This window comes from Girardinichthys multiradiatus, chromosome 12, assembly GCF_021462225.1.
Source record: "Girardinichthys multiradiatus isolate DD_20200921_A chromosome 12, DD_fGirMul_XY1, whole genome shotgun sequence".
Taxonomy (NCBI): Eukaryota; Metazoa; Chordata; class Actinopteri; order Cyprinodontiformes; family Goodeidae; genus Girardinichthys; species Girardinichthys multiradiatus.
Window position 1 is genome coordinate 53,245,133 of NC_061805.1, and position 26,205 is coordinate 53,271,337.

The window sequence follows — 26,205 nt, forward strand, 5'->3', positions numbered from 1 at the left end:
TGTCCAACCCCTGTACTTTTAGTCTCAGGATTCTTTGGGAAAACGGACCCTGATAATTCTGTTTTTGCAAGTTGTCCTTCAGCTGTGAGGCACCTGATTGAGCCAGAAGTAAGGTACCGTGTCAAAACCTCATTTATGTTTGAATGACCTTAAGGTGAACCTCAGAAGTATTGGAACTGCAGGGTGAAGCACATGCCTTGATGGGAAGGAGACTCCTATTCGATGTTACCAAGAATGTCTTTGTGTGTGGAGATAAATTTGAGCTGGTTTTGAAATGTCTGTACTGACATTAATCCTGTCTTGTCTGACTATAGGATGGTGAAAAGGAAATCCTTTTCAAAGCTATAACCACCAATAAATGGCTTCTATTACAAAACTCAATTTCAAAAATTGTTGACCTGCAAATGAGACAGAATTAATGAGACGGAGAGAGTTCGCCTTGCTTTCGGTCTCTACTGTGACGTTGCTGAACAGCCTTCAGGGTCAGTTTCAGATGGCAGAGTTCCTGTTATTGGTCATTAGTTCCTGGCAGGAAGTTCAAGGCTTCCCTCCCCACAAGATGTATCTACAGTCACATTTAGTAAATCAGAATCTGGGTTCTGATGAGGCCCGTTTGTCAGATAAAAAGTATCTTTAGAAAATCTAAGCAGGTAATAAACATACTTCATATTAAGCCAACATTCCTGTATTAAATGTGTTTATTGGTCTGATGTAATATTCTGATCTTAAATGTCCTGTTTTTATTTGCTGGAAATCATCATAATTTTTAGTCATGGTTTTTTAGATTGGTGAAGGCTTAGTTATTTCTAATTTATTAGTTTTGCAGCTCTAATGGCCTTCATTTTGACCTCTTTTGAAAGCAGGCAGACAGGAAATGGGAGGAAGACCTGCAGCACAGGTCACCGTGGGGCTGAAATTAAACTCTGCCAATAATAAATGTTTTACAGTGTTTTAAAGTGACCAGAATCCTGCATTAACTTGGTACTAATTGTTCTCAGTCTGACCAGGTTGTCCTGATTCATCAGATGTTTTAGGCCCATTTGTCTCTTCCGTATTCTGGACTTTAGACCATTATTAATTGTTATTATATGATCATATGATCCAGCTGCTTTTCTGAGAAGCTGAACCTGCTTGGTTTAAACTGGGAGAAAATGTTTAATTTAATCAGATCAGTTCTCTGATATGTTCTGTGTAGGTCTCCTGATGAAACGCTGCCAAGAACCTACATTAAATCAGTCTAAGTAGCCCTGATAATCAGTGAGAACCACTCAGAACCTGTAAGCTTGGGAGAGTCTTATACTGATTAAAAATTAATAAAAACTTGCCTTATTTTACCAGAACTGGTGTGTTCGTTCTACATTTGGTGTCTAGTTTTTAGCTTTGTCATAAAGCAGTAAAACCAGCAGCAGACATGATCAGATGCTCAACTTTATTAAAACAGTATCATCAGAGACAGATTCGGAGATTAGGACAAGAGAGGACTTGTGAGACAAGAACATCATGTCATAGAAGATATGATGAGAATTAGTTTTCATTTCTTCTCAATGAGCATGCTCAGAAATGATGATGACGCTATCTAATTAAAACACAGGTACTCTCTGAAGCCTGAATTTCCCTCGTTGAGATTCTTCTCAACGACCTCGACGCCAGCGTTGATATACGGCAGCACTGCGGTTGGGTCGAGGATCAGGGTGATCATCTTGATAGGATCTTTGCTGCACTCATTTTTCTTGTAGTAAAGATACACCGGGGTTCCTAAGGTTCCCTCATTCAGGTTTATTTCCATTTTCTCATAGTTTTGATTCTCATAGCTCTCTTTGGACTCCTGATCAGTGGAGACCTGAAGATCCTTAATGGCCTTCTGACTATCGGTGGCCTGTCGGTACCAGAGGAAGACGTAAGCGCCGCCTGCATCTCTATTGGTGTCTTCATCCATTCGGATGTAACCTTGACGGAACAAGTTGGCGTCTGAAGAACTGTTGAGAGTGGCATTGATGTCACAGATGTAGGTTTGAGTCTCCCTCTTCACCCACAGGTAGATCCAGTTTCCTCCAGCTCTTCGGTTCAGGTCACAGGGCAACCTCTCCCACAAAGGCTGGACTTTGGTGGCGTCAGCTCCTGCGTCAGTGGAGAGATCGAGCTCCACGATCGGAACATCATACTGAGAGGAACCTTTGTAGAACCACAGGTAGATGGGGCTGCCACTGTTTCCAGTGTTGAGATTTTTGTCGACCTTGTGGTACCCTTCAGTGACCAGACCTTCCTTCATTTTATCGGTGAAGGAAAACTGGATCCTGGTGATTGCTGGGCAATCACTGGTTTTATACCAGAGGTAGATCGTGTTCCCTTTTCCTTCTGGGTTCAAATTAACATGAACTTGGGTGAAGCCATGTTTACGTAGCTGATGCTGCTCAGCTTCATTCACAGAAACATCGATGTCAGTGATGTACTGCGGCATCTTCAGCTCCTGCATCAAAGGTAAACCGACCATGAGAAACACAGTGATGGAAACTACATATGACCACAGGATAAAAGATTTGCCTGGTTCCAGAAAACAATTTACAGATTAGTCTAAAACATCACTGGAGGAAACAACGTGGAGAATTTCATATGTGATAAAAATGAAAGTGAGATATACCTGCAAAGATAGAGCTGAAATATAATGGATCTGCACAAAGTACAAAAATATGATTAAAAATGAACCTAATTCATATAAAGACTGTGTTTCAGGTCCAACATAAACCCTATTATGGAGAGATTAATGGATAAAGTTACTTACGTGTCTGCAGAGTTCTGAGGAATTCTGCTCATACGTTCAATCAGTCTTTATAAAGATCCTCTGAGCAGAACATGGAACCAAAACCAAACCTGCTGACATGAATTAAAAACTCCAAAACTGATTATTTTTGAAAATTAAGGCACAGTTCTTCTTTCTAGGTTCTGGGAGTTTCAAACCATATCTGGGCAGTGCAGATTATGTCACTTATATGTTGATCCTGCATTTTCTGAACCCACTGGTATGAGGAACGTCATCTGTGAAATATACCACGTTCTCTGTTTCACACTAAAGAGGATCCCTGCATGAATTCCAGGTCACCATAAGACCTGCAGTTTAATGTGTTTGGGGAAATCGATAATGTGAACCTATGTAGATTGAGTTGACCGATGATGCAGTGCCATACAGCGTGAGCACACCACGCAGAATCCCCGTCCCTCTCCCCCCAAAAGTTGAGAACGAAATAAAATGCATTCTCAAGCTAGGCCTCATTGAAGAAGTTACTGGACCAACAGGCTGGTGTGAACCAATGGGGCCAACTCCAAAATGCAACAAAGACAAGGTCAGAGTGTGTGTGGTCTTAAAACGTTGTCGGGTCCAGCCATGGATTACAACATTTAAAAGAAAAGATCACACACTGACCTCGTCTTTCGACCTGGAATTCATGCAGGGATCCTCTTTAGTGTGAAACAGAGAACGTGGTATATTTCACAGATGACGTTCCTCATACCAGTGGGTTCAGAAAATGCAGGATCAACATATAAGTGACATTATCTGCACTGCCCAGATATGGTTTGAAACTCCCAGAACCTAGAAAGAAGAACTGTGCCTTAATTTTCAAAAATAATCAGTTTTGGAGTTTTTAATTCATGTCAGCAGGTTTGGTTTTGGTTCCATGTTCTGCTCAGAGGATCTTTATAAAGACTGATTGAACGTATGAGCAGAATTCCTCAGAACTCTGCAGACACGTAAGTAACTTTATCCATTAATCTCTCCATAATAGGGTTTATGTTGGACCTGAAACACAGTCTTTATATGAATTAGGTTCATTTTTAATCATATTTTTGTACTTTGTGCAGATCCATTATATTTCAGCTCTATCTTTGCAGGTATATCTCACTTTCATTTTTATCACATATGAAATTCTCCACGTTGTTTCCTCCAGTGATGTTTTAGACTAATCTGTAAATTGTTTTCTGGAACCAGGCAAATCTTTTATCCTGTGGTCATATGTAGTTTCCATCACTGTGTTTCTCATGGTCGGTTTACCTTTGATGCAGGAGCTGAAGATGCCGCAGTACATCACTGACATCGATGTTTCTGTGAATGAAGCTGAGCAGCATCAGCTACGTAAACATGGCTTCACCCAAGTTCATGTTAATTTGAACCCAGAAGGAAAAGGGAACACGATCTACCTCTGGTATAAAACCAGTGATTGCCCAGCAATCACCAGGATCCAGTTTTCCTTCACCGATAAAATGAAGGAAGGTCTGGTCACTGAAGGGTACCACAAGGTCGACAAAAATCTCAACACTGGAAACAGTGGCAGCCCCATCTACCTGTGGTTCTACAAAGGTTCCTCTCAGTATGATGTTCCGATCGTGGAGCTCGATCTCTCCACTGACGCAGGAGCTGACGCCACCAAAGTCCAGCCTTTGTGGGAGAGGTTGCCCTGTGACCTGAACCGAAGAGCTGGAGGAAACTGGATCTACCTGTGGGTGAAGAGGGAGACTCAAACCTACATCTGTGACATCAATGCCACTCTCAACAGTTCTTCAGACGCCAACTTGTTCCGTCAAGGTTACATCCGAATGGATGAAGACACCAATAGAGATGCAGGCGGCGCTTACGTCTTCCTCTGGTACCGACAGGCCACCGATAGTCAGAAGGCCATTAAGGATCTTCAGGTCTCCACTGATCAGGAGTCCAAAGAGAGCTATGAGAATCAAAACTATGAGAAAATGGAAACAAACCTGAATGAGGGAACCTTAGGAACCCCGGTGTATCTTTACTACAAGAAAAATGAGTGCAGCAAAGATCCTATCAAGATGATCACCCTGATCCTCGACCCAACCGCAGTGCTGCCGTATATCAACGCTGGCGTCGAGGTCGTTGAGAAGAATCTCAACGAGGGAAATTCAGGCTTCAGAGAGTACCTGTGTTTTAATTAGATAGCGTCATCATCATTTCTGAGCATGCTCATTGAGAAGAAATGAAAACTAATTCTCATCATATCTTCTATGACATGATGTTCTTGTCTCACAAGTCCTCTCTTGTCCTAATCTCCGAATCTGTCTCTGATGATACTGTTTTAATAAAGTTGAGCATCTGATCATGTCTGCTGCTGGTTTTACTGCTTTATGACAAAGCTAAAAACTAGACACCAAATGTAGAACGAACACACCAGTTCTGGTAAAATAAGGCAAGTTTTTATTAATTTTTAATCAGTATAAGACTCTCCCAAGCTTACAGGTTCTGAGTGGTTCTCACTGATTATCAGGGCTACTTAGACTGATTTAATGTAGGTTCTTGGCAGCGTTTCATCAGGAGACCTACACAGAACATATCAGAGAACTGATCTGATTAAATTAAACATTTTCTCCCAGTTTAAACCAAGCAGGTTCAGCTTCTCAGAAAAGCAGCTGGATCATATGATCATATAATAACAATTAATAATGGTCTAAAGTCCAGAATACGGAAGAGACAAATGGGCCTAAAACATCTGATGAATCAGGACAGCCTGGTCAGACTGAGAACAATTAGTACCAAGTTAATGCAGGATTCTGGTCACTTTAAAACACTGTAAAACATTTATTATTGGCAGAGTTTAATTTCAGCCCCACGGTGACCTGTGCTGCAGGTCTTCCTCCCATTTCCTGTCTGCCTGCTTTCAAAAGAGGTCAAAATGAAGGCCATTAGAGCTGCAAAACTAATAAATTAGAAATAACTAAGCCTTCACCAATCTAAAAAACCATGACTAAAAATTATGATGATTTCCAGCAAATAAAAACAGGACATTTAAGATCAGAATATTACATCAGACCAATAAACACATTTAATACAGGAATGTTGGCTTAATATGAAGTATGTTTATTACCTGCTTAGATTTTCTAAAGATACTTTTTATCTGACAAACGGGCCTCATCAGAACCCAGATTCTGATTTACTAAATGTGACTGTAGATACATCTTGTGGGGAGGGAAGCCTTGAACTTCCTGCCAGGAACTAATGACCAATGACAGGAACTCTGCCATCTGAAACTGACCCTGAAGGCTGTTCAGCAACGTCACAGTAGAGACCGAAAGCAAGGCGAACTCTCTCCGTCTCATTAATTCTGTCTCATTTGCAGGTCAACAATTTTTGAAATTGAGTTTTGTAATAGAAGCCATTTATTGGTGGTTATAGCTTTGAAAAGGATTTCCTTTTCACCATCCTATAGTCAGACAAGACAGGATTAATGTCAGTACAGACATTTCAAAACCAGCTCAAATTTATCTCCACACACAAAGACATTCTTGGTAACATCGAATAGGAGTCTCCTTCCCATCAAGGCATGTGCTTCACCCTGCAGTTCCAATACTTCTGAGGTTCACCTTAAGGTCATTCAAACATAAATGAGGTTTTGACACGGTACCTTACTTCTGGCTCAATCAGGTGCCTCACAGCTGAAGGACAACTTGCAAAAACAGAATTATCAGGGTCCGTTTTCCCAAAGAATCCTGAGACTAAAAGTAGCTCCTAGTGACGTCATTGTAAGAAAAATCGGAGGATTCCTCAAATTCTCAGATTTTTCTTAGAATTTTCCCTCATTAAGATAAAAGTTATTCATGAAGCATTTGAGGCCTTCAGAGAGCTCCTAACGTGAGGAGATGTTCAGAGCAGTGAGGAGGACCTTTAGTGAACCTAAGAGTGTCTGAAGCAGAGAAGATGGAGGAAAGACAGAGAGAAAGGAGAGATCTTCTCCTCCAATGAACAACAGTGAATGAATAAAACGCTACCAGCTCCATGGTGCAGAGATCCACCTCCTAAACAGTCGAGTCAATGAGAACAGAAACTTCTAGAACAATCATATAATTATTAATATAGAGATAAGATTAACTTTATCATCCCTCTAGGAGGAAATTAAATAGTTTCAGCAGCAGGACAGGTTAAAGGTCAACCTCTAGTAAGGTGATATTAGGAAGGATCAATAAATACTAGAAACAATAATTAATAACCATGAATAAAAAGTGAACAAAATTACAAACAATATAGAACAGAATTATTTAAATATTTACAGAGTGTAAAATGCTTAAAAAATAAATTTGGAAAAAATTGGAAAAACTCTAAAAAAATATAGATCTACATAAATAGAAAGTGTCTCCAACAGTCCAATAATCTGAGCTCTATATCCAGAGCAGGAAGATGTAAATGAGGTGAATCTGCTGTATTGTTCATGATGATGTCAGCAGCCTAAATGTTCATCTCCAACATCTGTGGAGAAGTTCTCTGGTGCTGCTATCTCCTCTCTAGCTTCTGAATGCAGCAGGAACCAGAGCTGCTCACATTCCAGGCTGGTGCTGAAAGCAGAGGGAACGACGCATTGATCTAGTGGGAATGTCTGTCAAACTTTTGCCCGTCGGTGTGAGTCTCCTTTTGGACTTTACAGGAGCCAGTGCTGTTCTATGTAGTTCGGCCATTGATTGATTATTAAATATGTTAGTGGAAAAAAGTTATTTTACAGTTGTAACAAAAATCATTATTAGATTTGGATTCTGTGGGTTAAGGTATAAAATGCCTTACTCTTTCCATGTGTCTTTTACAGTTTGACCATATCTGCACTAGATGGCCTGCAGGTCAACATGATGGCCAGCTTCTACACATGGGCAGAAAGGGTAGCTTGTTCAAGTGCCACAGCAGGGTTGGAATGAAAGTGCCTGAAGGGAAGTGGAGGTGCTTAGGAAAACGTCTGGATGTTGACATCAATTCTGTCCCAACCATCATAAGTGCAAGTTGCACTCTCTACAATATGTGAGAAGCATGGTGTGGCCTACAAAGAATCCAGTAAAAGTGTTCTTCATGGTGACAGAAGGTCAGAAGGATGGGTTTTACCCGATGTTCATCCAACGCTGAACCACAAAAGGCCCCTGTTGTTTCTACACTGAAATGAAATTGACCCTGATGTCTTCTGTAAAATTACCAACACTTTGAAACATTCACAACAAAGTGGCGCAGATGGTAGCACTGTTGCCTTGCAGCAAGAAGGTCCTGGGTTCGATTCCCAGCCTGGGGTCTTTCTGCATGGAGTTTGCATGTTCTCCCCGTGCATGCGTGGGTTCTCACCGGGTACTCTGGCTTCCTCCCACAGTCCAAAGACATGCCTGTTAGGTTAATTGGTCTCTAAATTGACCTTAGGTGTATGAATGAGTGTGTGCATGGTTGTTTGTGTGTTGCCCTGCGATGGACTGGCGACTTGTCCAGGGTGTACCCCGCCTCTCACCCATAGACTGCTGGAGATAGGCACCAGCTCCCCCGTGACCCACTGTGGAAGAAGCGGTAGAAAATGACTGACTGACTGACGTCCAGTTCTTTGGAAAAAGATTAAATTCATAGACATTACTGTAGTGCAAATTTAAAATATGCACACTGTATTGTTACATGCAGAAGTGTCTGCATGTCTTTTGTTTCTTGCAGTGAGGTTCCTGCAGCCAGGAGGGTGCAGCTGATGAGCTGGGTTGACACTGGAAAAGGAGCTGGTCTTCTTCCCAGTTGGCCATTTGGCAGCATGTGTGCTGCATGGGCTTGGTAAAAGCTTGCCAAAGGCTTGTGGAACCTGTATGTTACTCAAATTGTACAACATCCACACTTATGATGTAGGCTACTATCAGACGATCTAAAATCGACTCCAGGAGAGGAGAAGGACATAAAGATGCAAAGTATATTTTGGTGCAAGAAGGTACCATATATTGTGAAAAATAACACAAAAAATAAACAGAATGGCCATTCATATACATAACACAGTTGGTCAATTCAGAATTAATTCATCAGTTCAAAGTTAATTCAATTAAATGCAATGTTCAGAGTATTTTTTTTCTGAATGTAACGCAAAAGTTCAGATTTGTACCCAGATGCCAAGACGCAATTAGCCCACAGGCCCAGCGTAATGCCCAGAGGGAAAATTGACCATGGGTATTGGGGATGGAACGAGAGTTTAAGTGGATGAGCCGTTCAGCCAAATGTTGTTGGAAACAGAATGGAAAACAACAGGAGGGCGGCTGCTCAAGGGAGTCTCCAACCAGACCAACAAAGTGAAGGAGGTTCAGTTCATTTGAGGTCCGGGGGAAATTCTTCAGGCTGTTATCCTGGAGAGTTGACAGGGCTCCTAGCTCGCCATCAAAACCTGGCCTGTATAAAAAGACACGACCAATTAAGTTTCCAGTGCGCACATATCATCACAAACCAAAAATAGCCATGCTAAATTTGACAAATTAACAGTATAAATATCAATATAAACTGTCCAGAAAATATAAATTCAGTCTGAATAAACTATATATTAGTTTTATATCACAATATTTACTTACCAATTCCGTAGTTAAAGTTGCATTTAAAGAATCGATCTGTCGCTCTACTGTCCTGGTTGTTGGCTCCTATAGTTCAAGATCAGTTCACAATAGTATTAGTTACTTTTGGACTGTGTAAATAGCACAAAATAGCAAACATAACCATATAATTTACTACTATTAGTTCTTATGCCTTCTGATTGGCCGCTGACAGCGTGACATCATGGGGCAAATAACTACAAGGCCCACTTGGAAGAGATTTATTTAGAATGTTTTATAATATAATATATACTATTTTAATATCATTAGGGTATTTTTAGCCAGGTTACACTTGGAAAGAGCTTGGTGAGAGATTGGTGAAGGTCTGGCCTTTGGGTTCAAATATTTCACTGTATGACCTTTCCTTCCAATGTTTGCCGATGACCTACAGATTTATTTGCCCTTAAAAACAGGAAAAGACTAATTTCAGTTTTTATTGTGTTATCTTGAAGACGTCAAACAGTGGTGGTCCATACATTAAAGAAAATGAAATGAACAGAGATTGTCATTTTTGTCTAAGGTACAGCCATAGCTTCCAGCTGATGTCTTTGAACATGTCATTCATCTGTTTGTTACTTGCAGATTGGACAACTGTAACTCTCTGTACTTTGGATCAGTCCTTGATTCATCGTCTCCAGTTAGTCCAAAACGCTGCCGCTCATCTGCTGACTGGTACGATATGCAAGGAGCATCTTAACCCAGAGTTGGCGTCCCTACACCAGCTCCCTGTCTCCAACAGGATCCAGTTTAAAAGTTTACTTTTTGCTTTTAAATCCTTACATGGTCAAGCCGACCAACCTGTCTGAGCTGCTCCAGAAAGAACCGTGAGGTCTAGCGGACAACTAATGCTGTCCATTCCAAGATCTAGACTTGTTTCTGAAGGAGACAGGTTCCAAACTTTGGAACAAGCTACGTCTTAATATTAAATCTGTTCAGCTTCGGCAGCATTTTAAATCACCATTGAAGATGCAGAACTGGCTCAGCACATGTTGACTTTACATTTTGTTTTTACAGTTGTCTTAAACTGCTTTAGTGGCTTTGGTTTCCTCTTCATTGTCTTTATCTGAATTGCTTCACCCGCATGCATTTTTTTCTTTCTGGCTGCTTTTAATAAGCCATTTAAAACTTTTTTATTGTCTTGTTTTGAGTTGATTCTTTTTTATTTCTAACCCTTTACTGTAAGGCCTTTTACCATTTCTTGGCTGATTTCTTCTTGTAAAACACTTTGTGCAGCCTGAGTTGCTGGAAATGTGCTAAATAAATAAACTCAAATTGACCTTATCTGACTGTAGAATTTTTCAGCTATAGTTCTAAACCAAAAATAGATATTCCTCCTAAAAAGCATTTAATAAAGAGGAACATCTTGGTGTTTTACCTCCTCTGACTGTAGAATGAAGGAAAACCCAGACTTTGTATTTACTCTTCTGTCTGAACATGCAGCTGACACAGAGGGTTCTGGTCCCTGATGTTCTGCTCTCTCTGGTTGTGGTCCCTGCGACTCTGTTCTTCTTGGTTCTGGACCCTGTGGCTTTGATCCCTGTGGTTGTGTCCTCTTTGATTTTGGCTCCTATGGTTCTGATCCCTGTAGCCCTGCTCTGTGATTGGCTGTGTCTCTGTTCTTCATTTAACTCTCCCAGACTATCAGAGTGCAACAAACTTATATGGAAAGCCCTTAATGACAATAAAGAGCCCAAAAATGATTAGAAAGCAATCGTCAGAGGATCATGACAGCTAACATGGCAAAAGGATTGAGGCGCTTGAATAGTACCAGGGTTCTATGAGTCAATCTCACAGAACCCTGGACAGAACCGGACCCTGATAATCCAAGGGTGAGGGTCCTGTTATCTGAACAGAACACATGCATTAAATGACTGAAGAGGTTCTGTGTGCTGCTGCAGCAGAAACAACAGATGGTCTGGGGACAGTTTCTTGATTTTCTGCCTGCAGTTTGAGTTGTTGCCATGGCAACCCCCCCTGGGCCCCATAATGACTAACACATGTGACCAGCAGGAAGTTTCAGTAACTTGGATTTATCATTACCTCAGAAAACTAGACTGACTCTTTCAGAATAAAAGCACCATTAGAGACTAATCTGATTGGTTCACTGTGTTACTACAACAGCCAATGGCAGAGCTCACACACAGCCTGGTAGCTGTTAACCTGACATCCCATAGAAACCCCAGCCCGGGCCAGGAGGGGCCCAGAAGCCCAGAACAGAACCTTTTTAGTGACAGTGATCTGGGTTTCATTCTGACAGGCTAGACAGGAAACAGTTGGGAGGGTTTCATTCAACCGACAAACTGTTGCAAGTTTAAATTTTTCTTTTTGTGGGAAAAACAGAAAGAAGAGAGACTTTAGTTAGTTGATTGGTCAGTCAGTCAGTTAACAGTGAGTACTAGTTAGTTATATGTTGCTCTGGGACAGCCCACTCATGGACACATCATCTCGTTGCAGCAGAGAAAGGTGAGAATGAATCAGAACCTTAATCTGAAAGGATCATTTTTGTTATTTGGATGAAGAATATAGATAATGCATTGACATCACAATCAGTAGCAGGGGACCTTCTGTATTCTTCAGCAGCAGGGTGCTCCTATCTACTGTAGGACTGATCAGTAAAAACAGATTCATTGACCTGCTTGGTTTCATATCTAATACGGTAAAAGACTTCTAGACTCATCTTAAATATTTTTCATCAGAAAGTTCTTGTCATGGATCATAAGCTTTAGGCTCAACAGATGTTTCCAGGGTAATCTGGAAGGTGCTTTACAGTCATTGTCACCTGTTTAGAGGTTTCAGAGACACTGTCTATCGTCTCTGTCTCCCACTGTCCTCAAACATAAGGAGGTTCTGGTTCAGTGCTCCTCCATGTTATATTGCAGACACAAGATACCTAACCAAACAGAGGCAGGTCTCAGTGGTGCTGATTCAGAACACCCAGGCACCCTCCTCATTAGTGTTAATCAGAGTATCAAGTGTATCTAACTCTTGTGTCTCATCTCGTTTGGGTCTTCGTGTTTTGGGTTTTTGTCTCAGCAGCGAACCTCATCTCGGTTCTAAGGATGTCCTTATATGTAAAGTGTCCAATCACAGGACCTGTTGTTGTCCTCAGAGAACAGGATGGAGGACCCTTCAGAACCAAAGGTCAGTTAGAATCTATGACCTGCCAGATTTAAGAATAGATTAGAACCAAGGTTCCATTAGAACCATGGATCAGACAGAATGATAAATCAGAACTGGAATTCTGAAATAGAGAACCAAAAGCTGGATTATCTGCTGCCTCGGGGCCTCTGTGTGCTTTCAAATAAAACATCAGCTTTTTTCTCTCAATCCACCTGCCTCGTAGAAAAATACCCAGCATGCCTTGTGGCACAACATCATTGTGTTTGTTACAGAGAGCTTTTCTCCTACCTACTGTATGACTGATCAGCAAAGACAAATTCATTTCCCACGTGAATTCATGTCTTATTGAATACATATGTAACCATCTTCTTCCAGTAGCGTCCTGTTCCTGGCTCTGGTTCTGGTTCTGAGCAGTCTATTACGGAGCTGCTTTAGTTTCTGCTACAGTTCTCCCTGTTGTTGCTAATTCTGCTGGGAAAAAGTTTTCTGCTCCTGATTTTGATCTGGTTCTTCTCTTACACTTGTTAAATTCTCACATCCTAAGCTCACATTTATACCGAAATGACCAGCAGTGCATGCTGGGTAATGTATGCTAAATGTGCATCAGAACCACCTTCTGAAACTCAGCAGCTCCCCCTGCTGCTACCAGACACAAACTACTTTCTCCCATAGGGCCTGTAGAGGAGCTGGTCCCCAGCTGCACCAGGAGGCCAGGGTACTGGACAGCAAAAGGAGGAGCAAAGAGGAGGAGGAAGAAAGGCTGATAACGGGCAGGAGGAAGGAGAACACAGACCCAGGAGAAGGTCTGCACCAGACCAGAAAAATACAGAATCTCTACAAAGACTACAGATGGTTAGACCAGACCCTGTACCAATCACTGATTGAGAACTCTGGTTCCAGACACTGATGGTTTCTGACTCCCTGCAGGTTTTTACAGAACAGTACCAGAACCAGGTATGCAGCTGGATCTGGATTCAGGTCTGGACATGAGCTCCAGTCCTGCAGACCAGAAATCAGATTGGCACTGATCAGGAAGACCAGGATCCAGAACTCTGTCCAGATTAAAGACAAAAACAATGTTATTGATTTTGTCCCCAAAGACCAGACTGATGCAGGATCCACTGAGACAAATGTGGATCAGAACAAAGAAACCAGAACCAGCTCTAAGGTCAGTGGCACCCTTTGGCTAGACCTCTGATCATGGACCAGAGGGGTAGGGGTTAGGGTCTCATCTGTTTACTTGGTCTCAGATTGGGTCCAGATTCACATCAGTTTTGATCTCTTCTCAGTTCTCAGAGACCAGAACCAGCAGGAGTTCTGACAGAAGAGCAGGGTGGCTACAGGAGACCATATCCAGGTCTGAGACTAGGCCCAGGACCAGGAGGAGGAAGATCCACCAATCAGCATTCAGAGGCAGAGGTTTGATCATTAATTGGGTTAATTGGTCATCAATGATTGGAGCAATCAGCTGTCAGTTATAACTGTCTGGCTCTCTATAGGTCAGCTAAGGCTGTCAATCACTCTGGAGGCAGGACAGCTCATCATCCACAGTAAGTATGCATCAGGATGAAGCATAGGTCCGTCACTGGTCTGATATTGATTGGTGAACTTCTTGTCATATTTGCAGTCCATGAGGCCAGAGGGCTGATGGGAAAATCCTGCGGGTCATGTGACTCGTACGTAAAGGTGAGAAGATGAAGGTGTTGCTCAACAGGTGAAAGTTGACATCCTGCAGCTACCTCAGGTTTGTGTGTGTGTGTTCACAGCTCAGCGTGACCTCTGACCTCCATGACAGCATCGGGATAAAAACTCAAACTTTTCGCAACAATAAAAACCCAGCGTACCAGCGGAACTTCTCTCTGTGAGTTCTGATGTTCTGCTCCTCCTGAGTGAAGCTGAGCTGGTGTTGATTGAGCTGTTTTGGTACCAGATCACGTCAAGTTGTAAAATAAAGAGCTTTTAGACTTTTTTCAAACAATGCAGATGTTCAGAACTGTTTATAGCTCTCCATCCAGCACAAAGTTCTCTGGGTTCGCTCAGAACATCTGGAAACAGATGCTTTGATTGATTAGAAACCACTAAAATAAAAAGGTCTGTTTTATTCAGCTTAAAACTGAATATTTAATTTCATGTCATTCAGTCTTCCTGAGGTGAACTCTGTTTTTGTGAGAAGGAAATGGATCGGGCTATGGGTTCCAGGATCAGCTTTATCTGGACCAATGTCTTATTCATGCTTTCACATCTTCTGGTTTAAGGACGGGAGAAACAGGCACATCAGATCCATATAAAATCCTTCAAAGATCTTCTGAAGCGTGGTGTTGATCAGGTAATCGTGGCAGACAGACTGAGAGGACAGAACCTGACCATTATACTGACACTGGTTCTGGATCTGGTTCTGCTGGAGGTTTCTTCCTGTTAAAAGGGAGTTGGTCCTCTCCATTGTCACCACATGCATGCCAGGAGAAGGCATTGCTGCAGTGTTTGGTTGGGCTTCCTCACATAGAACCTTTGTGCTGGTTCTGATTGTGACGACGCGACGGAAGTGACATTTGGATCGTTCTGAACAGAATTTGGATTCCATCTTAGTGCACATACAGGTCCTTCTCAAAATATTAGCATATTGTGATAAAGTTCATTATTTTCCATAATGTAATGATGAAAATTTAACATTCATATATTTTAGATTCATTGCACACTAACTGAAATATTTCAGGTCTTTAATTGTCTTAATACGGATGATTTTGGCATACAGCTCATGAAAACCCAAAATTCCTATCTCACAAAATTAGCATATCATTAAAAGGGTCTCTAAACGAGCTATGAACCTAATCATCTGAATCAACAAGTTAACTCTAAACACCTGCAAAAGATTCCTGAGGCCTTTAAAACTCCCAGCCTGGTTCATCACTCAAAACCCCAATCATGGGTAAGACTGCCGACCTGACTGCTGTCCAGAAGGCCACTATTGACACCCTCAAGCAAGAGGGTAAGACACAGAAAGACATTTCTGAACAAATAGGCTGTTCCCAGAGTGCTGTATCAAGGCACCTCAGTGGGAAGTCTGTGGGAAGGAAAAAGTGTGGCAGAAAACGCTGCACAACGAGAAGAGGTGACCGGACCCTGAGGAAGATTGTGGAGAAGGGCCGATTCCAGACCTTGGGGGACCTGCGGAAGCAGTGGACTGAGTCTGGAGTAGAAACATCCAGAGCCACCGTGCACAGGCGTGTGCAGGAAATGGGCTACAGGTGCCGCATTCCCCAGACCTGGGCTACAGAGAAGCAGCACTGGACTGTTGCTCAGTGGTCCAATGTACTTTTTTCCAATGAAAGCAAATTCTACATGTCATTCGGAAATCAAGGTGCCAGAGTCTGGAGGAAGACTGGGGAGAAGGAAATGCCAAAATGCCAGAAGTCCAGTGTCAAGTACCCACAGTCAGTGATGGTCTGGGGTGCCGTGTCAGCTGCTGGTGTTGGTCCACTGTGTTTTATCAAGGGCAGGGTCAATGCAGCTAGCTATCAGGAGATTTTGGAGCACTTCATGCTTCCATCTGCTGAAAAGCTTTATGGAGATGAAGATTTCATTTTTCAGCATGACCTGGCACCTGCTCACAGTGCCAAAACCACTGGTAAATGGTTTACTGACCATGGTATCACTGTGCTCAATTGGCCTGCCAACTCTCCTGACCTGAACCCCATAGAGAATCTGTGGGATATTGTGAAGAGAACGTTGAGAGACTCAAGACCCAACACTCTGGATGAGCTAAAGGCTGCTATCGAAGCATCCTGGGCCTCCATAAGACCTCAGCAGTGCTACAGGCTGATTGCCTCCATGCCACGCCGCATTGAAGCAGTCATTTCTGCAAAAGGATTCCCGACCAAGTATTGAGTGCATAACTGTACATGATTATTTGAAGGTTGACGTTTTTTGTATTAAAAACACTTTTCTTTTATTGGTCGGATGAAATATGCTAATTTTGTGAGATAGGAATTTTGGGTTTTCATGAGCTGTATGCCAAAATCATCCGTATTAAGACAATAAAAGACCTGAAATATTTCAGTTAGTGTGCAATGAATCTAAAATATATGAATGTTAAATTTTCATCATGACATTATGGAAAATAATTAACTTTATCACAATATGCTAATATTTTGAGAAGGACCTGTAAGTTGGAGCGGTTAGTAAGGGGCCTTCAGATGACCTTTAAATGAACTGAACTGTGTGGGTGTGTCTCAGGTGTGTGTCAGAGCCCCTCCACCTCAGCCGGTTGTTGGTCTCGGTGCTCAGGAGACTACCTAAACCCAGGTAACTGATGACTCAATTATGCTGAACCCCAGCAGGTAGGGGGTGGAGCTTCACACATGTTTCTGCATCTCCTCAGGTGCAGCCAGCTGATTGGCTGTATGAGTTTTGGGATTGGTTCCCTCAGCCACTCTTCTCAGGTAAGGTTAAACCAATCACAACTAAGATTGCTGATCTAGGATTGGCTGTGGAGATGGAGAGATTTATTTTGGAAACACCTGAGTGTTGTAATGTTACCTGAATCCCTTTTGACCCCACAGCTGATCACTGGTTGGTTCTACCTGCTGGGGGAGGAGTTTGGACACAGCAAACACATGAGAGTGACATCACAGAGTTACAGACCAATAAAAAGCCTCCAGGTGACGGTAGAGAGGCAGGAGGTGGAGTCTACAGGTGAGTCCATGCTGAAGTTGCTCTGTGACTGGATGTTCGTCAGCGATGCGACCCTACTCACAGCTGATAGGTTGATCAGAGACTGAAGACAGTAAGCCAATTGAATTTGTACAAGTCCCGCCAGATCCACAAGAGTCTAGATGAGATGAACAGGATAAAGCTGGTCCATTACCTGCACGTTGAAAGGTTGAGGCATGGTCTATGGTCTGGGTCTATCTCTGTGGTCCAGTAGTTCTGGTTCTGCTCTGTGGTTATAATGAAAATCAGCTGTGTTTTGTCTGGCTCCATGGTTTAATAATTGTTTCAGAGACTGAGGAAACCTAGCTTATTATTTTTGTGGCCATGGGTGACGCTGTTTGTGTCGTTTTATCTTAGCGGTTGCTTGGATCTGAATAAGTAGAACTAGCGTCTGCTAACTGGTTCCCAACCCGTGGTAAGCGGCCCTCACAGGGAACACCAGAGATCATGAGGGCTAAACATGAGGTTGTCATTCTGTTCAAACCTCCTCTGTTAATAAATGGATAATTTAGAGGGACAGGTTTTGGACCAGCATGCACTGGGGTGGGCCTGTGGTTTCTACCAGAGTGGGAGCACCAGCAGGAAACAATGGAGAATGGATCTGTGTTTGTTGAAATGGAGGAATAAACCATCAGACACATCTTTCAAGTTGTGGATGTTGAACCTGTTCCAGCTTATCAGTGATTCTCAAAAACTGCATTTTATGGCTACATTTTCTAAACAGCTGCTCTCATTCACATCCTGTAAAACAAAAGAAAACTGAGATTGTGAGTGAAAGCGTCCATTTAGACTGAGGTCCATTTTAACCCTCTTATTACCATCATGTCAGGGCAGAGATCCAGATTCATTTAACAAACTCACAGTAACAGAGACTAACTGCCAAATACTCAAAACTGCACATTTTGAAAACTGTTTTGTTTTCATTAAATTAAAATAAATTCATGTTGGTTGTCAAAAAAGGTTTGGTCATAAGGGAGTTAGAGCTTTATTCATCAGCTTTATTGCCAAGTTTGTACAGACAAACAAGGAATTTGACTCCGGTACACTTTGCTCTCAGTGAGGATTTTTTTCTCTGTTCATAATGAAACGACAAAGCAGCAGAAAAGCCCTCAGTGGAAGCTGGAGCTAAAGCTGAAGGCTGAAGGCCCCAAAGCTTTCCATGCATTTTAACGTTCACAACTTCAGCTCAGTTCATCTGTGGGCCCACACTCTGAGTTTGGTACTGTTCACCAGAAAGACTGCAAGCGGCTGTCCTCTCTGAGAACAAAGTATGAGTCCCTAATGATGCCAGAGACATTTTTCTAAAGCAGCACATCCTCACAAAACCTAGTCCCAGAGGTGGAACCAAGTCATTGTTTTGCAAGTCACAAGTAACTCTCAAGTCTTTTCACCTAAGTCTCGAGTCAAGTCTAAAGTCAAAGTATGCAAGTCTTGAGTCGAGTCAAAGTCCTAAACTTTTAATTTTGAGTCTTAAACAACTATGAGTCTTGACCAACCATGTTATTTAAGCAGAGTAATAATGTTTTTGAGATTTTTCAATTCTTTTAAAAGGTATTTTTATTCATCAGAACAACCAGCAAGAGGAAGTGTAAATCTGTCCTGATGTTGTTTTTAATAGTAAATATTAAACAGAATAATTAACTGATCCATCATAAAAAATAACTACATTTATATACAGAATAAAGGTTATTGTCAACAGTACAAACCTGCTTTTACAATATTATCTGAGCAACATCAGATTTATACAAGGGTGTAAGAAGGAACTTTGTGATCAAGTTGAATTTATTAGAATTGATTCTGGTTCTGTTGTCTGCCGGCTTGGATCCACTAACCTTGTTAGTTTTCTGGTTGATCTCCTTGTTATCTATGCCAGCAGCTTAAATGATCCTTGATTTTTTCTGCTGTGTCAGATGTGTTCATTCTAGAAATGCGCCTCTCAAGGTGGCAGCAGATTGGAGCGGCTCTGTTACTTTTCATTCTGATTAATAACTCAAATTTCTCTTGTGGTGGACAACAACAGATGTTTTTGGACAATTGTCCTCTCCGGTATCGGATACTGTGCAGCTGGAAAGATTTTCGCTGATACTTGTTTACTTTTGGACATTTGGTATGATGTGTCACCATGGCAACAGGTTTTTTTGTGTAAAATATCTCAAAAGCTCAAATAATACTTCAACTACAACCCCAAATCTCAGATGAGTTGAAAAGGAGGCGCCGTGGATGCAGAGCAGGAGCAAAGAGAGGAGAGAGAAGGAGGAAGTTCAAACCATCTCTTCCGTCGATTCTGATGGGCAATGTGAGATCGTTGGGAAACAAGTTGGATGAACTCCAAGCCCTACAAAGGATCCAGCCAGAGTGAGGTTAGGGTTAGGGTCTCACATCATGAAGGTCCTAGAGAGACTCCTGTTGGTCCACCTGAGTAAGCAAACAATAAACTATCAGGACCTCCTTCAGTTTGCTTATCGCTGTGGAGTTGGAGTTGAAGATGCCATCAAACACCTGCTTCAACAAACCCACTGTCATCTGGACAAAGCCAGCAGCACTGTGAGGATCATGTTCTTTGATTTCTCCAGAACATTTAACTCAATCCAACCCGATTTGCTTTGTCAGAAACTCCAGAAGACTCAGGTGGAGGCCTCAACAATCTCCTGGATCAAAGACCACCTGACAAACAGACCCTGCAGAATATGAGCTACAACATTTAATTTGCCCTTGGGGTCAATAAAGTATTTTTGAATTGAATTGAATTGAATCATGAGGATTTACTACAAACTGGCTAAAAATGAATCAGTCTGACTTTAACCGATGTTAGAAATGTGTTAGAGTCACTTAGTAAAATACAGAGGATCATCTGAATAAAATATATTTCATCTAAATGGACAACTTTCTTCTCACAAATTGACACATGGAAATATTGAAATCATTTAATAAATAAAAGTATTTTTCAGCATAAAAGCCTCTTTAAGACTGAACTATGACACCGAAGCATTGCATTTGTGACAAATTAATTAAGCCTAAATAGTAAGAACAAAGAGCGTTTTCTGTGGGTGACCCACCTGCTTGACATGAAGAAGAGGAGGAGATTAAAACATTGATTTATTGCTTTGCTTTTTTATTCTAGATATTTTTAAGAAGAAGACTTCCATTATGACTTTATGGAAGACCTCATGGTTGTTGGACATAATGATAGGAGGGAATAATTCAAATGTGAAGTCAGTTGGATTCATCAAATTAAAATATAGGCAACAAAAGGAATCTGAGAATCAATCAGTGTGGAAGAAAAACTGAGAGGGAAAAAACAACGTTTTGGTTTTTCATCAACTGGAAAAAGGAAAATGTTGGGAGCAGACAATTGTTTTCTGGCTGAATGGGTTGAAGAGAAGGGGAAGACAGCTGATTACAGGAAATATCTAAATGTTAAACAATGTTATCGATAATCAGGAATTTACAGATTCAAATGTTAGAACTGAGGAAATAAAGACACCTAACTGTACGTTATATTCATCAGATTACTTGGTAAGTGACTCAGTTATAGTTTCTGACAGAATCAAAGTAGGAATTCAGTTTTTATTGAACTGGATCAGGCAACACAGAGATTAATCAGGTAACAGTCCGGGTCAGGGCGGGCTGATAAACCATTTAAAGGTATAAAATTCAAACAGTGAAACAAAGACTTGTTTTATTCATTCTAAAAGCAGGAAAGATGTCTTGATAGTTTTGATGTTAAAAACTGATTAACAGCTTTTCCCTCATGTGAACAGGAACTGAGTGGGAGATGGTTCACACAGACCATAAGTAATTTCTTACGGCCGGAGGATTTATTAGATTTAACCGTGTATCTAAGGTTGATGGAGTGTCTTGGATTACATCTGTTGTTCACGAGCACTACTAATCAGCGACGGTGGAGACAGTGGAAGAGTTTGTCCTGTAACCTGTGGGTTGCCAGTTCAAACCCCCGCAGTTGGTGTGTCCTTAGGTAAGACACTTGGCCCTCCTTACTTGCTGATGGTGGTCAGAGGGCTCGGTGGCGCTGATTGTATAGCAGCCTCACTTCTGTCAGGGTGCCTCTGGGCAGCTGTGGCTACAATGTAAGCTACCACTGTCAGTGTGAATGGGTGGATGAATGAATGTAGTGTGAAGGGCTTTGTGGTCTCTGAGGATTTGATAAAGCTCTGTATACGTGCAGGCCATTACCCATAATCCACCTCCATTGCGTTTGCCGCTCCTCTTTAAACCTCTGTCTGCTCAAATGGTCAGAAAGCCTGGCAGAGAGACGCTGGAGTCTGGGATATGATCCTGCAGCCATGTCTCAGTGAAACACATAACACTACATTCCCTCTGGCTGGGTCCTTGTAAGGGTTTGGAGTTCATCCAGCTTGTCTCCCATCGATCTCACATTGCCCATCAGAACTGATGGAGGACATGATCTGAATTTCCTCCTTCTCTCTTTTCTCTTTTCTCCTGGTCTGCATCCACGGCGCAGAGCTCATCAGAGATTTGGGGTTATAGTTGAGGTATTATAAAGATCTCAATGCTGTCAATTGATTTTTAACAGGTCAAGCTGCATATTTGTGATTATTGTATCACAGTGTATTGGTTTCTGGCCTTGATGCTGGAATGTGTGAACTGCCGTATTAAAAGAAGGTTTGTTTGACTCCTGTCACCTAGGCTCAGGGGCGGACTGGCCATTGGGAGCACCGGGACCTTTCCCACTGGCCTGGTCGCTGGCCTGGTTTGCTCAGCTATCACCGAGGGGCAGGACCAGAGGCTCAGTTCAATCTGCGTTTGATTTGTTTAAACAATCCATGCCTCTCTCTTTTCTTTGCTCCTGCTCTGCATCCACTGCAAATCCTCTTTAACTCATCTGGGATTTGAGTTTGTAGTTCAATTCAGTTCAGTTTATTTCTATAGCTCCAATTCACAACATGTCGTCTCAAGGTTCTTCACAACAGTCAGGTTCATACATTCCAGTTAATCGTAACCATTGAACAGTTCAGTCAGATTCAGTTATTTATTCAAATTGGATTAAAAGTTTTTCTATCTAAGGAAACCCAGCAGATTGCATCCAGTCAGTGACTTGCAGCATTCACTCCTCCTGGATGAGCATGTAGAGACAGTGGACAGTCACTGGTGTTGACTTTGCAGCAATCCCTCATACTGAGCATGCATGTAGCGACAGTGGAGAGGAAAAACTCCCTTTTAACAGGAAGAAACCTCCAGCAGAACCAGAACCAGGCTCAGTGTGAGCGGCCATCTGCCACGACCGACTGGAGGTTTGAGAGAACAGAGCAGAGACACAAAGAGAACAAAGAAGCACTGATCCAGGAGTACTTTCTATGGGAAGGAAAAGTAAATGTTAATGGATGTAGCTCCTTTAGTCGTTTCATCTAGAAAGAAAGAAGAGATAAACTCTGAGCCAGTTTTCAAGGTTAGAGTCTGAAAGAGAGAACATAGAGTTAGTTACAGTAGAAGCTCAGTCAGTAGCCATGTCTAGGAGAGAGAAAGGGTTAAACACTGAAAGACAGGGCCATGTGGATCATCTGTAGAAGGTGAGCATTAAGTTGTTGCCAGCAGAAGCTCGGACGATTCCCCTCTCCAGAAAGGTGTCACAGGTAGACACAGAGTCAGGCCAGGTGTAGCTTCTAGGAAGAGAAAAGAGAGAACAAAGTTAAAAGTTGAAATAACAGCAAACAATGCAAAATTGGAGAGTAGTATGAGAACGTAGCGAAGAGGGTGAAAGTGGTCATTATGTCCTCCAGCAGTCTAAGCCTATAGCAGCATAACTACAGAGATAGCTCAGGATAAACTAAGCCACTCTAACTATAAGCTTTATCAAAAAGGAAAGTTTTAAGCCTAGCCTTAAAAGTAGACAGGGTGTCTGCCTCACGGACTAAAACTGGGAGCTGGTTCCACAGGAGAGGAGCCTGATAACTAAAGGATCTGCCTCCCATTCTACTTCTAGAGACTCTAGGAACCACCAGTAAACCTGCAGTCTGAGAACAAAGTGCTCTGTTAGGAACATATGGACCAATCAGATCTCTGATGTATGATGGAGCTAGATCATTAAGGGCTTTATATGTGAGGAGGAGAATTTTTAATTCTATTCTGGATTTAACAGGGAGCCAATGAAGGGAAGCTAAAATAAGAGAAATATGATCTCTCTTTTTAATTTTCATCAGAACTCTTGTTTTGAATCAGCTGAAGGCTTTTAACTGCATTTTGTGGACATCCTGATAGTAAAGAATTACAATAGTCCAGCCTTGAAGTAACAAATGCATGGACTAGTTTTTCAGCGTCACTGCTGGACAGGATATTTCTAATTTTGGCAATGTTCTGGAGGTGAAAGAAGGAAATCCTAGAAACCTGTTTAATATGGGATTTAAATGACATGTCCTAGTCAAAGTTAACACCAAGGTTTTTACTTTATTATCAGAGGTCAATTTAATGCCATCCAGGTTAAGTGATTAACTAAGCAGTTTTTTTTTAGTTGAAGTATTATTTGAGCTTTTGAGATGCTAATCAATTGTTTCTCATAAGACAAGATAAGATAGACTTTAGTAATCTCACAGTGGAGAAATGAACCTGTTCAGCAGCTCTTAGTAGCACACAAGTAGGGTGCAGATAGTTATAAAAACGTGCAATCAAAGAAGAACAAGGTAGATGTGCATAAACAAGTAGCAGTAATAAAGTAAAATTAAATCAAATTAAATAACTTGTGTACAGAGAAGCACACCTGGCCTGACTCTGTGTCTACCTGTGACACCTTTCTGGAGAGGGGAATCATCCGAGCTTCTGCTGGCAACAACTTAATGCTCACCTTCTACAGATGATCCACATAGCCCTGTCTTTTAGTGTTTAAACCTTTTTCTCTCCTAGACATGGCTACTGACTGAGCTTCTACTGTAACTAACTCTATGTTCTCTCTTTCAGACTCTAACCTTGAAAACTAGCTCAGAGTTTATCTGTTCTTTCTTTCTAGATGAAACGACTAAAGGAGCTACATCCATTAACATTTACTTTTCCTTCCCATAGAAAGTACTCCTGGATCAGTGCTTCTTTGTTCTCTTTGTGTCTCTGCTCTGTTCTCTCAAACCTCCAGTCGGTCGTGGCAGATGGCCGTTCACACTGAGCCTGGTTCTGGTTCTGCTGGAGGTTTCTTCCTGTTAAAAGGGAGTTTTTCCTCTCCACTGTCGCTACATGCATGCTCAGTATGAGGGATTGCTGCAAAGTCAACACCAGTGACTGTCCACTGTCTCTACATGCTCATCCAGGAGGAGTGAATGCTGCAAGTCACTGACTGGATGCAATCTGCTGGGTTTCCTTAGATAGAAAAACTTTTTATCCAATTTGAATAAATAACTGAATCTGACTGAACTGTTCAATTGTTACGATTAATTGGAATGTATGAACCTGACTGTTGTGAAGAACCTTGAGACGACATGTGTTGTGAATTGGTGCTATATAAATAAACTGAATTGAATTGAATTGTACATTAAGTATTGGAGGATATTGTGCTAAAGCGACAATGATTGCAGGTATTTACAAATTCAGAGGCTGTTGCACAGGTTATTATATCGTAGAACAATCTGACAGCGATGGGGATGAAGGACCTGTTGTAGCGCTCCTTCCTGCGCTGAGGGCGTTTCAGTTGGCCACTGAAGGAGCTGCTCAGCTCCTCTACAGTCTGGTTCAGTGGGTCAGAGGTTATGTCCATGATGGATGTGAGCTTGGGTGACATCCTCCTCTCCACCTCCACAGAGTCAAGTGGGCCGCCCAGGACAGAGCTGGCCCTCCTAACCAGCTTGTTCAGTCTCCTTCTGTCCCGCTCTTTGCTCCCTGAAGCCCAGCAGATGACAGCGTTGAGGATGGCAGAGGCTACCACAGAGGCATACAAAGTCCTGAGCAAAGGCCTGCTCACTCTGAAGGACCTCAGTCTCCTCAGAAGGTGGAGGCGACTCTGACCTTTCCAGTGGTGTTATGGGACCAGTCCAGTTTATTGTTGAGGTGAACACCCAGGTACTTAAAAATGTCAACTGCCTCAAAGTCCTCCCTCTGGATGTTCACTGGTGAGTTAGGTGGTGTCCTTGTCCTGAAGTCGATCACCATCTCCTTCGTCTAACTGGGGTTCAAGTGTAGGTGGTTGTGAGCGCAACCACCTGCTCTTGAGAGGCTAATGCATTGTAATGGACGTTTTAGAAGTTTCAACAAATCTGTTGTGCATCACATTCAGACTCTTAACAGGGATAAGCAGGAGAGCTCATATTACTCCTGTCTTGGCTTCGCTTCACTGGCTACCAGTTCATTTTAAACCATATCTTAGACTTACTTAAGCCCTAGTTTTCTGCCAGAGTTCTTCTGAGGTCCACTGATCACAGTCTATTGTTTGTCCCACGAACAAGGTTGAAGACCTGCAGGGATCGGGCGTTCCAGGCCGTTGTACCCCGATGGTGGAATTCCCTTACATTGTTTTTACGCCGTGTCAACTCCGTTGATCAATTCACAATGTAGCTAAAACATATTTGTACTGACAGGCTTTAAATTAATGTGATGCTTAGAAATGTGATATTTATATTTGTTTTGCTTTACTTATGTGTTTTGTGAAGTACTTTGGAATTTTATCTGTGAAAGGTGCTATATGAAGAAAATTTGACTTACTTACCTACCTACTTTGCTGGTTGTGAAAAAACACCTTGTTACTATGGTTACATATAATAGCAAATGCCCAAAAGTAAAAAGTATCAGTAAAAATCCTCAGCTGAACTGCATCCAATACCAGAGGGAATAACTGTCCAAAAAGCAATTTTCATCCAATAAAGAAAAATAAGGGATTTAAAAATAATATATCAGAATGAAACTGACCCTGACCCTGAAAGTAACAGAGCTACTCCAACATGCTGCTATCTTGGTGTCACCTCAGGGACAGACAATAAATAAAAACCATACAGGTGAAATGTTTTTAGTTTCTACAAGCAACCTGTGGGGAGCAGCAGTGTGGTGCTGGTCTGTCGGACTGGCTCAGAT

At 41.9% G+C, this 26,205-nt stretch overlaps 3 protein-coding genes and 1 long non-coding RNA gene across 7 annotated transcripts in view; 2 read left to right on the forward strand and 2 right to left on the reverse strand.

The window, feature by feature from the left end:
* Positions 1 to 1,415: 1,415 nt before the first annotated feature.
* LOC124877650 lies at positions 1,416 to 2,683 on the reverse strand. The gene is made up of 2 exons (XM_047381026.1): positions 2,639 to 2,683; positions 1,416 to 2,467 (listed from the first exon to the last, which is right to left on the reverse strand). The coding sequence occupies exon 2, from the start codon at positions 2,456 to 2,458 to the stop codon at positions 1,577 to 1,579; it is 882 nt and encodes a 293-aa protein (XP_047236982.1). The 5' UTR covers positions 2,459 to 2,467; positions 2,639 to 2,683; the 3' UTR covers positions 1,416 to 1,576.
* A 1,155-nt stretch (positions 2,684 to 3,838) lies between these two features.
* LOC124877651 lies at positions 3,839 to 5,108 on the forward strand. The gene is made up of 2 exons (XM_047381027.1): positions 3,839 to 3,885; positions 4,057 to 5,108. Exon 2 carries the CDS (start codon positions 4,066 to 4,068, stop codon positions 4,945 to 4,947), a length of 882 nt encoding a protein of 293 aa, XP_047236983.1. The 5' UTR covers positions 3,839 to 3,885; positions 4,057 to 4,065; the 3' UTR covers positions 4,948 to 5,108.
* Positions 5,109 to 8,759: 3,651 nt separating this feature from the next.
* On the reverse strand, positions 8,760 to 11,160 carry LOC124877653. The gene is made up of 3 exons (XR_007040578.1): positions 10,730 to 11,160; positions 9,337 to 9,402; positions 8,760 to 9,160 (listed from the first exon to the last, which is right to left on the reverse strand). It is a non-coding gene; the product is annotated as an uncharacterized LOC124877653 (long non-coding RNA).
* Positions 11,161 to 11,670: 510 nt separating this feature from the next.
* The window catches only part of LOC124877649 (regulator of G-protein signaling 3-like), a 42,141-nt gene continuing 27,606 nt past the window's right edge, over positions 11,671 to 26,205 (forward strand). Inside the window, exons 1-11 of one of the 4 annotated variants that reach the window (XM_047381025.1) lie at positions 11,684 to 11,817; positions 12,388 to 12,495; positions 13,147 to 13,326; positions 13,402 to 13,642; positions 13,764 to 13,893; positions 13,974 to 14,024; positions 14,102 to 14,160; positions 14,241 to 14,335; positions 16,708 to 16,776; positions 16,853 to 16,913; positions 17,034 to 17,166. In XM_047381025.1, coding sequence (XP_047236981.1) covers positions 11,762 to 11,817; positions 12,388 to 12,495; positions 13,147 to 13,326; positions 13,402 to 13,642; positions 13,764 to 13,893; positions 13,974 to 14,024; positions 14,102 to 14,160; positions 14,241 to 14,335; positions 16,708 to 16,776; positions 16,853 to 16,913; positions 17,034 to 17,166 — 1,183 coding nt within the window. In that variant the 5' untranslated portion in view covers positions 11,684 to 11,761. Of the gene's footprint in view, positions 11,818 to 12,387; positions 12,496 to 13,146; positions 13,327 to 13,401; positions 13,643 to 13,763; positions 13,894 to 13,973; positions 14,025 to 14,101; positions 14,161 to 14,240; positions 14,336 to 16,707; positions 16,777 to 16,852; positions 16,914 to 17,033; positions 17,167 to 26,205 lie in introns of all 4 variants that reach the window. The other 3 variants (XM_047381022.1, XM_047381021.1, XM_047381024.1) reach the window with 3 other exon arrangements.